General features: G+C 34.5%; 2 protein-coding genes across 2 annotated transcripts; both read left to right on the top strand.

The window, feature by feature from the left end:
• The first annotated feature begins 251 nt into the window (after positions 1-251).
• On the top strand, positions 252-3,896 carry LOC145613983 (protein NLP7-like). Its single transcript, XM_081669002.1, has 3 exons — positions 252-408; positions 2,802-3,376; positions 3,852-3,896. The coding sequence occupies exons 1-3, from the start codon at positions 252-254 to the stop codon at positions 3,894-3,896; spliced, it is 777 nt and encodes a 258-aa protein (XP_081525128.1).
• Positions 3,897-3,989: 93 nt separating this feature from the next.
• LOC145615576 (protein NLP6-like) lies at positions 3,990-6,941 on the top strand. Its single transcript, XM_081670651.1, has 4 exons — positions 3,990-4,814; positions 5,226-5,354; positions 5,996-6,053; positions 6,512-6,941. Exons 1-3 carry the CDS (start codon positions 4,016-4,018, stop codon positions 6,022-6,024), a joined length of 957 nt encoding a protein of 318 aa, XP_081526777.1. The 5' UTR covers positions 3,990-4,015; the 3' UTR covers positions 6,025-6,053; positions 6,512-6,941.
• The last annotated feature ends 5,588 nt before the right edge of the window (positions 6,942-12,529 follow it).

The following is a 12,529-nucleotide window of genomic DNA, read 5'->3' as shown; positions in this document are numbered from 1 at the left end:
CACGCCAGAGCTCATGCTCGAGCCGGTTCCCGATGGGATCTTTACCTCTTATCCCTCATCCGATCCCCAACTTCCTTCTTGGATGATCGTTGATTTTTATTCAAACAATAATTCCGCCGGTAAGCTCGATTTCTTCTTTTATTTCATGGTCTATTTTGGCTTTTGGGTTTTTCTTTTTCTTATGGTGTTGATAGCGTTATTTAAACTAGTAGCATGACAACTAAATCAAAGCTGACGACATATTGTTTTGTATGTGTGTGATTAAAGTAGAAAACGATGAAGCCTTGGGAACCCTTGGTAGAGTTGACGAGCCAACACCCACCGTTTCACTTCCTGAAGAGCTAGTTCCGCCCTTTTCCCCGGTTTCTAACTTTATTGACCAAGTCAACGACGATGGCTCCGGTAACGGTATGTTTCATCAATCATCACTTAGATTCAAAGTGGTGGTTTCATTGGTTCATTTGTGCTATTTATTAATATTATTACATTGATTATGCTTTGATAGGCTACATAAAATAAACCCTAATATATGGGCAAATATGAATCTTTATTCGTCGATCAAATAAATTGTCTCCTAGTAAAACCCACCAACGTGAGTGTTAAGTTATGAATATACAAAGTAGATACCAACAAAACATAAAGCAACAGTAATAGATTCGATCATTATATGTTGACCAAATTTCTTAAAGATGTTCTCATTAATGGTATGATATTGCTTTCATTCAATAAATTTTTGTAAGAATTCATATCTTGTGTTTTCGTTGCTTGTAATGAAGAGATTTTAATCATATCTAGGGCATGTCGATTGATAATAATTCCATGATTTGCTTCTTAAAAAAAAAATTGTTATTAGTTAATAAATTATCATAGATCGAAAAGGGTATAATAGGAAAGAGTCTTGCTCAGGAAAAAGTAGTATAGAGGATTTTGTAAGCCGAGCTTGTGTAAGAAAATTAAAGTAAAGAACAAAACAGACTAGCGTTTATTAACATTTTTTAAGCCATGACTAACTCTACCTAGATCACTACCTTACCAAACAAATAATATAAGTGTTGAGATCAATCAATATAATACTATGGTGACTCCATTAGTCCATTGGCTTTATATAACCATCATATAGTACAAATAAATTTGACCAAATGATTTTCTGTTTAATACTCAGAACTAATAATGTACTACCTCCGTTTCTTTTTAGTTGACACATATTCCTTTTTAGGAAATTTCTTTTTAGTTGACACGTTTTCTTTTTGGGTAAATTTTTTACCTTGCATTTACAAGCTACCCTACTTGCTTTTTCATTCTCTGTCACTCTCTCTCCTCTCCTTAATATATGTGCCTAAATCAAACGCGTCAACTAAATAGAAACGGAGAAAGTATTATATTATATGAAGCGTTCAAATTGGAATATGCGCATTCCAATAAGTGGCTAAGAGTGTGCTATATTCATTCAATTGATTTTTATTTATGTAAATAACATATGGGAGTAGGGGTGGGGAAAGGTGAGGGCTGGGGTTGTAGTGGAGGCTGCCGTGAATGGGGAGGGGATTTTGGGGAATAGGGAGGGGTGGCTGCCGTAATAGGGGTGGTGTTAGGGTGATCAATGCCGTGAAAAACCGATTTTGTGGGTCGGCTGGTGAGAAGGGTGGTTTCATGGGTGGGGTTAGAGTGATCAATGTCATGAAAAAAGATATTTTATAGGTGCGGCTAGTGAGAAGGGTGGTTTCATGGGTAGGGTTGGGATAGTAAACACCAGGAAACAGGGTCAAACCCCATAATTTTCCGGCATAAGGCATGACTTCACAATAAATTTTTGGTTGATGGTATGATCTTATAAAAAAAAATAATTAAAAAAAGAAAAAAAAAAGGGGGGGGGGGGGGGGGGGAGGGAGGGGGGAGGGGGTGGTTTCTCATAAAAAAGTTGTTTTGTAAGGAGATTTGTTCTGTCGTTCTGACAAAAGCATTGAAATTTGAGGCGTTGACAAATAAAAAATTCAACTATTTGGTACTAACTAGCTTAGTGTTAAATTTATCTCCAAAAAACCAGCTTAGTGTTAAATAAGTTTCTAAATTAAAATCCCTGTTGGTTGTTGATTAATTTGATTGTATGACTAGCTGGTTGCATTATTAGATGTTGTTGATGAAAGAACTCTTACACAAAGTAGGTTTAAGCTGTTTTTTAATACAAGCATTAGCTTGATAAATTAAGTTCATAAAATGTTTAAATCATCAATTTTTCAAATACCAAAAATAACTGATCAATTTTTGTGGTCAAACCACATAATTGCTCCCAAATAACTACTCCCTCCGTTCCACAATGATATTTCTGTTTGGAATCTTTGACTTTTTAAAAATAAGAGAGAATTTTCTAAATTTCTCTTAATCTATAAGAACAAATATAGTCATGTAAGATCTAGTTTGATTCGTCTTGATGAGTAGATTATTAATATTTAATTTTTATAAATTTTGGTAGTGTGAAATTAAAGATATTTACGGTTAAAGATTGGTTAAAACTTACATCGATTTCCGTAAACAAGAACATCATTTTGAAATGGAAGGAGTAAAATTCAATCAATTCTCTCTTGACCAAACAAGGCCCTCTGTAAAATCAATTCAATCAATTTACTCCCCTTCTGTACATATAACTTTTATATTCAATATTATTTTTTTTAAATTATTTGAAATGGTATCTTCTTTGGTTTATTAGAGTTCCAAGCAAGCAAATGACCACAATAGTCTTACAATTAGAGGTTCTGCTATTGTTGTGCTATGCTTATTATAAATTTTGTATTGAAATCTTGCAGTTAAGCTTCTTGCTGAACAGAACATGGAGAAAACACTTTTGGATTTCAAACCACAATTAAAGACTAATCAAATTGTAGCTGCCCAATTATGGTTTCCAACACAAATTGTTAAGACAAATGTTCTTAGATCTTCACAGCACAATATACCTGGTTCATGGACCCAAGATAAACGGTTCATGCTAGATGTGACCGAGGGATATTTGTGTGAATCATTAACCCGAGTTTATTCCTGTGATAAAAAGAGTAAAACCAGTAGCTCGTTTAGCATCATTGACACCCTTATTCCGTACTTGTCTACTACTGAAGAGGTGACATATCTTCTAAATAGGCAAGTTTCGGTGTCTGCATTTCAGCTAAGGTGCCCTCAATGGGCACCTAATTTGCATGTGTACAAGTCTCATCATCAAAATGGTCCGAAACCAAGTGTTACCAAGGAAAATTATATCATATGTGGAACTTTGGCAATACCTGTGTTTGATCCTTATACCAACCAATGTGTTGGAGTTTATGAGGTTGTAGTTGCATCTACTGAAGTTGACCTTGCTGTCATTGATATAATCTGCAATCTTCTTAAGGTTAGACTCTTTTCATTTATGTGTATTTTAAAATATTACCCTATCTGTCTCATTTTACTTGCCACATTTGATCAACTTTCGTGAAAAATTGGTCAAAATGAGGCTGTAAATTGAGACAAAGGCAATAAATGAGTTGATTGTAAGATGGACGTTCCAAATCCATTAGCTACCCTCTATTGTTTTTCGTTTTTATATAGCTACTAATCTACTATTGTGAGATAAATGTTTCCAAGGCATTGGGTTAGCTAATATTGGTTGGTGTTTGATCAAAAGGGCATGTTGACATTAAAAGTGTATGTAATAAATGTTTAAATGGTATGGTAAAGAGTATAAAATTTTTAGATCCGCCACTAAACGTGACAGTATGTAGAACACGTAAATTATATTGTTTCAACACTTTGATTGTTCAGGTCAATAATTGTAAGAATTCTTTTGCTAACATTCTCAAATTAATAATGATTAAATCTTTTTACAGGCAGTAAACCTTCGTGCAGACACACAGGTAACACCTTTCTTATAATTAAGTTTGTTTTGTCATTTACATAGCTAATATTCACCTAGTGTAGCTTAATAAATACATTTGATTTACAGTTTCACTACCAACCTCGGCAAAGAGTGCTAGCTGAGATCTTGAAAGTGATGACCATGGTATGCGAGGTTCATGATTTACCTCTAGCTCAAACTTGGATGCCTTGTACATGTCCTGACCGAAGCTGCAATTCGCAGCAACTGATCTGTATGTCGAATGCAGAGTTGCCTTTCTACATGAAAGACCCTTCCTACTACCCCTTTTGGGAAGCCGGTGCCATGTATCACATGACTGAAGGAGAGGCGGTCGCTGGCACGACATTTTCATCTAAAGGATTGTGTTTTTGTAGAGATATCACCCGGTTTCCTGACAACTTCGCCTTGGTGACTTTGTCACGTCAATTCAAGATTAATTGCTCTTTAGCTATTTGCTTAAGGAGTGCATACGCGACCAGTGATGTCTATATCGTGCAATTCTTTTGGCAAAGGACCTTGAAAAATACGATAGTAGATGATGATCTAAAGGTCTTGTCCGTAACATCATCAATGAAACAACAATTTGATAAGTTAAACATGGTTTCCCCTACTTATGAAGAGTTGGAGGCAGAGACGGAGCAAGTTCGTTATCGCACAAAACTTATCGATGGTGAGGGTGATGGGGAAGATTTTACGTTTTTATCGAATACAATCATGGCAGGGGAAGAGCAAACTGAAGTCGAATTGATACAACCACTAGAAATCCCTTCAATGATAATTGATCATGAACTTAAACCTATCAATAATCTTAAAATTGAAGTTGTCGAATGCAAAGTTACAAAAAACACTAGGAAGAAAAGGTGCAATTTGTCCAAGGAAGATTTGGAGCCGTATCTCAAAGGAACGTTAAATGATGCAGCCAACGACCTTGGAAGTAAGTATTTTTATATCTAAACTCTAACTAGTCATTAATATATAAACTCATCATTGCTACAACTATCAGCTTAACATGGTATTAATGCCAGCATGACACAAATGTTACAGGTTCAAATCTCATCTACCATATCTACATTTCAAGCCTAAAGGGTTTTAATCATGTGAGAGGACATGATAGAGTATATAAACCAACCTTGAATTTCAATCGACTAAAATTTTTAGTTGAGTTGGTCCTTTAACATTGTGTAATCAATAACTGTCTAGTCATTGATGATATTAACAAACACCACTCTAAATGTGTTTAGTCTCATTAATTCTCTTTGCCATTCAAATGTCAAATGTCATCAATTTATGTGGTCACTTTTACCATGTTTAATACTAATAGATGCAATTGCATTCTTGTATGCAGTTTCAAAATCCACCCTAAAGAGGAAATGCAAGGAATTGAAAATTGAGAATTGGCAAGATGAGCGAAAGAAAAAGGGTATTGGTGTTCCTGCAAGGAGGAAGAGAGCAGCTAAGCGTAGTTTACAACAAGGTATTAATCTAAATCTTTAGAATTAAATTTATATTATTTCATTATGATTCTTAATTATGGGAGATGGTGTTCCGTCAAAAAAAAAATTAAGGGAGATGGATCTAGGGTTTTTAAAACGAGTGTTTTGCTTATGGAATGATATTAAAAGCTTACGAGCTCCATAAAGGAAGTACAACTGTACAAGAAGATGTAATAAGAGAAACAAAATAGAACAAGCATCATATGTATTGCTTTATTAGGCAAAAATTGGTCTCAATGCCTACATAGCTTAGGTGCACCAAGCACCTCAAACTTTGAATAGAGGCACACACCAACTATTGATTGAGCTGCAACACATGCTATTGATCGGATTTTTTTGGCAAGCAAACTAAGACATCTCTTTTAATAAATGGCACACGTTGCACCATACCTTAGTCAATAGTTGATGGTGTGTATGTTAATAGACAGGGTTCGGGGTATATAGTACATCCAAGCTATAGTTTAAGGTATTAAGGCCAATCGTTGTCATTTTATTATTAAAAAAAAATCTAGTGCGACTATAAGGACTTCATATTTCATTTACCTTACTGTATATTATATCTTCTAGGTTTTTTTTAGAAAAAAAGTTTACTAACAATTCAACTCTTTAATGTTTTATGTAGAGATGAACCTCGTAGAAGAAGATATCTAAGAAGTTTAAGTGAGAAAATAGCTAATAAGGTATGTATCTATGCCTTACTTAACTTTGTTCAGGTCTTGTTCTTTTTACCTTATTTTTGCTGGATTGAGATAATTTATTGAATTGAAACTAATTATTATGACTAAAACATATTCTTACTGATTCTTTTTAATATTTTTCTTAAAAGTTAAAGCTTTTATTAACTGAAATTTTCTTGAGTATAAGCAAAAGTTGAAATTATTTTCATCATTTTTTCTTATTAAAAAATAAACAAGTAATAATGGTCTGAGGTAAATGAATGATTCAATAAATAAGTATAAAGTAAAGATTAGGATGGAATATTCTTTCAATAATAAACTATTTTATCATAGGTATAAAGATGAGTATTTTCCTTAACATACGGATATATACAATACCAAAAGCACTACTTAACTTTTCTTTTTTTCCTTCTCTAACATGTGCTATATCTTATGTGGTGCATGTTGTCCATCTTTGGAAGGCTTGTGATCAACGACCCAACTTTGTGGAGGAGCTGATCTCTTAACAAGTCTTTGGTATTTCCATTTATTTTGAATGGGTGTGTAAATAGATGAATAATTTTATCGTATTGAATTGGACAGTAATTATTGTAAGTTATACTCTAATGGATTATGTAGTGGATTTATGTATGTAGAAGTGGAGAAAATGCAAGTTTCTCAATTGGAAAAAATACAAGTTTCTCAGTATGAGAAACACCTCAAGTTTCTCGAAAGGGTAAATTCGACATTTTTTTATTAATAAGTTGGGTTAATCTTGTACATTTGTCCAAAAAAAAAAAAAAAAAAAAAAAAAAAAAAAAAACTGTATTTTGTTACAAAATTAAAAGTTTTCATTGAAAAACCACATATCAAAAGTTAATGGAGAAGCTACACTTCAATAGGTAATCGAATATGGCACAAGTGTGCAAAGTAGGAGGACGTAACCCTTTCTTTAAGGGTTAACCGTACCCTTGTTTTTACCAATTTTGGTTAGGGGTTTTCATTTAGTTCGGTCGCAAAGTCGTCGAAAATATAGTGGTGAAAATGGTGTTCACGAGCTACTACAATTGAGGAGCAGTAAAACAAGAAGAAAATAATGGATTTTGAAAAGTTGGAGGAGAAGGAAAAAATTGGAGGAAGAAGATGGAGTACAAATTGAAGAAGAGGAAAAGGACAAAAAAAAGTACAATTTTTTTTTATAAAAAAAATACATGCACTTCCTCTTATTTACAAATGATTCTCATATTGAGAAACTGGGGCTCCCTTGTAAAAGTGTGCTTATTTTTTATTTTGCTGAAAAATTGAGGTTAAAGCATTCTTATGTTTTCCAAGATTAAGGGTGTAACACCCCAATAATTCTCCCTTTTCCAAACTACTTACTTTAAATAAAATAGTGGAGACCTATTGAAATGTCACCGCCACGTGTTAAAACGTTAAGGCTTTATCAAAGTATTGCAGCGGAAAAAAAAAAAATCAAACTTAAGTATTTAAAGTAACATAGTTTAGAAAGTCAATAAGTCAAAGCTTACAAATTGGAACCATATAAGGCCCTTATTAAAACCAAACCAATATTAAAAATCCAAAACGTAAATGAAATAGCAAAGCATAAATAAGTTCAACACAAAGAACGAATACTCTCAATCACACCAATCCCTTGACAATGCGCATGTCAAATCCCTGAACTTCACATCATCAAGCTAACCTGTGCATACTGCTCCCCAATAATACAAGTGTAATAATTGGATCATCACAGAGTCATTGAAAGGCGAAGGCCATGACCAAAAGAAAGCACACAAAAGCACGCAATCAGCAAAGCTGAGTACATACAAGCTACAACAACGTACAAAACCTAGCATGCTCAATTAATTATAATAAATAAACATACAACACGAATTCATTAATCAAGACTCCACACTTAGACAATTCAATTGACTCAACATACTTACTAATTAATTCCAAACACTTGAATCTATACTTAATTTAATTAATTTAGTTTGGAGTAAGCAATAGACGAGGTTGTCCAATCCACCAAATCATTTTGGTCCAAAATGACCATTCGAAATAAAAGTTTAGCGCGATGCAAGAATGGGAGCGACTCCATTCTCACAAAGTTAGTTTAGGATCCCATCTAACTTTCATTATAATATAAAATGTAAATACCAAAAGAGAAGAGGACATGCTGATCAAACAAGCCTCGAAAAGCCACGGGCTACCACCGTGTACCCCAACCCATAATTGTCAATACTCTAGAAGTGCACGCTTTCCAGAGTTTTATTGCTCATCCATGTTTCACTTTACGTGATTACAATTTTAATTAATAGACGACTCAATCAAGAAGACCATACATAACAATCATACATCAATTCATTTTTAATCTTATTTAGGACAATGGTGATCACATCACAAATTGACCTTCAACTCCATTAAACTTCCAAATTATTCAAAATTGTTGAACATAGTCAACCCACCTAGCCATTTCGGCTTAATCCAACAAGTTATGATTGAGTAATAAATAAATAAATAATAACCTTGTGGAATAATTAATAAATTCATTCCACTTAAACCATTCAATTCCAATCCTTTAATAATCCAAATGTGGTTAAAAAACCAATCCAATTAAATATGTTTGTATCAACATTCCATACAGACAATTAATCCAATATAATTCCACATACTTGCATCCATAATTCCATACAAGCATAATTAATTCACCAAAACATGCCTCATAAACATAAATACATGAATTAATCAAATGTGTAACCAAACAATTTCCATCCAAGTGTTCTCTAATCATGAAACTAAGTTCTTTTCTTTGGTACCTAAACATGATACTACTTGCAACTAAGTAAACATGTACGTACCTCGTACAAACATTCCTTTGAGCCACTTTTAATCACTTAAAATTCTCCTAGGGAATAATCACTTCCTAGAAAACAACCAACAATTAATATTACTAACCCAAGTAATTTCCAACGATATAATATGATAAAAACTTATTAAAATAAAAAAAAACATATTTATATACTTAATTAACTTTAAACATAATTAATTTTATTAATCAAACTCAAGGATAAAATTTTAAGCATAAAAAACTTCGTTAAAAATGAAAAACTGCCCGAAAATCATATTTAGAGGCAGAATTTGGCCACGAGAGGGTAGTGCTCACTACAAAAGGTAGCGAGTCTTTCTTAAAACATCGTTTCCACATGGAAAACACTACTTTTTTTGTCAAAATCGGATGAGTTCAGAACCTGATTGGGATTAAAACGGGATTAATATTAACGAGCCGAAATCTAAACATTAAAACACGAATTTACGTGTTCAAAATAATCTGGAATTAAGTTAAACTAATTAGTAGTTATAATCACCAAAATTTCAAAACATCATTACTATAAAAGCCCTAAATCAATTGTTCATAAAAACCCTAAAATCATGATTTTCAATAATTAAAAACCCTAGGTTATTAAATTTTCAAAATCTGAAAATTATAACATTTATAAAATCTGAAATTATAAAGTTTAATCATCAAAATACAATTTTATACTAATTAAATTAATTTCAAACAATAAAATCAAAACCCATAATCAATAATTATAATTACACAAATTAATAAAACAAAAGAGAAAGAAAATAAGACTAACCTTTTGTGTGGGGAAATTTTGGGGATGTATAGGGTATTTATAGGAGAGAGAGTGGTGTAGGGTTAGTTTTAAGATTGGGCCTCATAAAATTAATGAGCCAGTTAAGAAAGTAAAGTGGGTTTGGTTTGTTTGTTGGACATAAATTATTGAAGAAAGGTTCATAAAAAGTTCTTTGTAATAAAATCGTTCATCAAACCCAAAAATAATTTGAAACTTTTGAAATTAAATCCGAAAAAATACAAATAAATATTATGAATAAAATATAATTTCATTAATAATATATTTAAAAATACAGAGGATTACAAAGGGCCTATTCTCATTGACTGAACTCAGCTGAACTGAACTGAACTGAACTGAACTTAGCTGAACTGAACTGAACTTAGCTGAACTGAACTGAACTGAACTGAACTGAGCTGAACTGAACTGAACTGAATTGAACTGAACTGAAATGAATATTTTATAAGAGAGGGAAATCAGGAGTTGAACTGAACTGAACTGAATTGAGCTGAATTGAACTAAACTGAACTGAACTGAGTTGAGCTGAGCTGAGCTGAACTGAACTGAACTGAATTTCAACGTAAGAGAACAGGGCCTAAAAAGAGTGAGTGTATTTCGTAAATAATTTTCCAACTAACAAGCTCATTATTTTAGACATTGAATTTCGAGGTTTCTTCTCCGATTGGACAGTAGGGTCAAACTCGTACACAAGGTTCATACGTAGATCAATCGCATATAGAACCCAGTGGTCCCTACAATTAAGCATAATAATCTTGTTAACATAAATATCTTTCTGAAATTAGTAAATTCGATAATAATCACAAAGCTAGGACGACGTACTGTTCAAGATACGATGCCAAAATAAACTTACAATGCTTGTCTGCTATTTTCATCTCAGTCAAGAAAGCATTCTTCAAGTACTTTTGAACTTCAACAAAATCCTTTTTGATTTCAGCAATAGAAATTCTACCGGGGCATAGAAAAGTGATATTAGATAGCTGAAATAGCGAGATATGCTCGTCAAATAGATACCTACATATAAATCAGAAAATAATTAAGTTAGCACATTTTTTTTTCCAGATAAAATAGTCTTGATTAAAAGTAAAGTAAAATGATTATAGGAGGTTTACGCTATGTAGACTTGAAGCAATGACACATTTGCCAAAGATCCAGTTAGAAAATCGCAGACATCACTAACAGTTACCCAAATTTCTTTTCCGACATCTTCATAGAACAATGGGGCCTTTAATGAAACCGTTGTACTTTCATACTCCTCATCACTTGAGCTCAAGAAGTAGTACAACAGACTACAATGTTCACTAAGGCTACCAATGACCTTTTCGGGAACCGATTCGATGCCTTTTCTTATAGTACTTAACTTCCTCGATTTAGGGCCATAACTATCAGCTTTCTCATGATTGCACTCTTACAATTATAACGAGAATCCTCACGAACTCTCACACCCCAATACATAAAACACTCAATACCCTTTTTCCAATTACAAGATCTCAAAGAATAACTCTAAATACATACCAATGAATAAAGAGATAAAACTAATATGCTGGACACTCAAGATCTGATCTAGAACTGTCTGGACGAACTGAAACCAAACCTGGACGAACTGAAACCAAACCTGACTGGAACTTTGACCTGGAGATCTGACTTAGCTTAAAACCATTAAGCACGATTAGGTTCTGGAACTCTGACAGTCTCTGACAAGTCAGTAACTTTAATTTCATTGACTATCATGAGTTCACCTTGGTTCTTTAGACTTGTTCCAGACTGACTTTTATGTCAACATACTCCGTCTTCATGTTGTTTCTTTGAAACTCTTATTCTGGAATCTTGTAGTATTGATGTATTCTAGTTCTCGGGGCAACGTTGTTCCTGTTAGGGAACTTAGATAGTTCTTGTTAGACAACTAAGTTCCTGTTAGGGAACTCTTCATGTACCTGTTAGGGAACATGGAACTCTTCATGTACCTGTTAGGGAACATGTTTAGGGTAATTTTACCCCGCCACGTAGTCCAGTCAGAGGATGACACGTGTTAGTCCCAGGGTGGTCCAAAGTGGACCTATCCCTGCCTGACACGTGTCACTTCAGAAATTTGGGGGCAAATGGCGGCCTTCAGGCCCAAATCCTGAGAAAGCCGCAATGCGGCGCAGGCCACCAATGATTAGGGTTCAGTGACCTAATCAAGGGCACAAATCCCGAGGACCCTATAAATAGGAAGATTCCCCTCTTTTGGAGGACAAGTTTTACCATTTATTACAAATTGTCCCTTTGATAGAGATATCTGAGCTTGGAATCCAAGCAGATACCCACCTAAATTTCCGCACCTTTTTCTCTCCCTTTAAGTTACTAACTTGATCGATGGAGGCGGAGCACCACCCAACCGGTCTCTCCGTTTTTTTGCAGGTACAGGCCGCACCGGACCAGTCTTCGAGTTGTAACTCCCTCGAGGAACAAAAACACCCAAAACATTTGGCGCCGTCTGTGGGGAGAGTACCTCAAAGATGGTTGGAGAGTCTGTACCCCTTCCTGATCCTACAACCCGTTTTATAGCCAGAAGCCCAAGAGAACCCTCAACCGGCGTCTCAGCCGGTAGGTTCTGGAATCCCTCAGTTGTTCCATCGGCCTCCGCCTAAGGTCGTCACTGAGGATGAAGCTGATGACGAAGATGATGATGATGTGGAGACCTATACAACTAAGGATGGGTCCTTCATGTCCAAGTACAAGCGTTCCAAAGATCAATTGGAGCGCAACCCTGACTAGGCGGGCCCAAGCAGGCGGCCCTCTGGAAGGTCAGAAGGCCAAAGGTCAAGCCCCAGTCACCCGGGACGAGCTCATGAAATTCATGAA

This window comes from Chenopodium album, chromosome 25 (assembly GCF_948465745.1).
Source record: "Chenopodium album chromosome 25, dcCheAlbu1.1, whole genome shotgun sequence".
Lineage (NCBI taxonomy): Eukaryota > Viridiplantae > Streptophyta > Magnoliopsida > Caryophyllales > Amaranthaceae > Chenopodium > Chenopodium album.
The sequence above is the reverse complement of the archived record's forward strand: the minus strand, read 5'-3'. Positions and strand labels throughout refer to the sequence as shown.

What these genes read in the sequence shown, in the direction of transcription:
- LOC145613983 (XM_081669002.1), top strand. Translation starts at nt 252, where the DNA reads ATGTGTGTGATTAAAGTAGAAAACGATGAAGCCTTGGGAACCCTTGGT. An exon ending in CGACGATGGCTCCGGTAACG is followed by an intron (nt 409 to 2,801) that starts GTATGTTTCATC and finishes GAAATCTTGCAG; the next exon opens with TTAAGCTTCTTGCTGAACAG. An exon ending in TAATCTGCAATCTTCTTAAG is followed by an intron (nt 3,377 to 3,851) that starts GTTAGACTCTTT and finishes ATCTTTTTACAG; the next exon opens with GCAGTAAACCTTCGTGCAGA.
- LOC145615576 (XM_081670651.1), top strand. Translation starts at nt 4,016, where the DNA reads ATGACCATGGTATGCGAGGTTCATGATTTACCTCTAGCTCAAACTTGG. An exon ending in TGCAGCCAACGACCTTGGAA is followed by an intron (nt 4,815 to 5,225) that starts GTAAGTATTTTT and finishes TCTTGTATGCAG; the next exon opens with TTTCAAAATCCACCCTAAAG. An exon ending in TAAGCGTAGTTTACAACAAG is followed by an intron (nt 5,355 to 5,995) that starts GTATTAATCTAA and finishes TGTTTTATGTAG; the next exon opens with AGATGAACCTCGTAGAAGAA.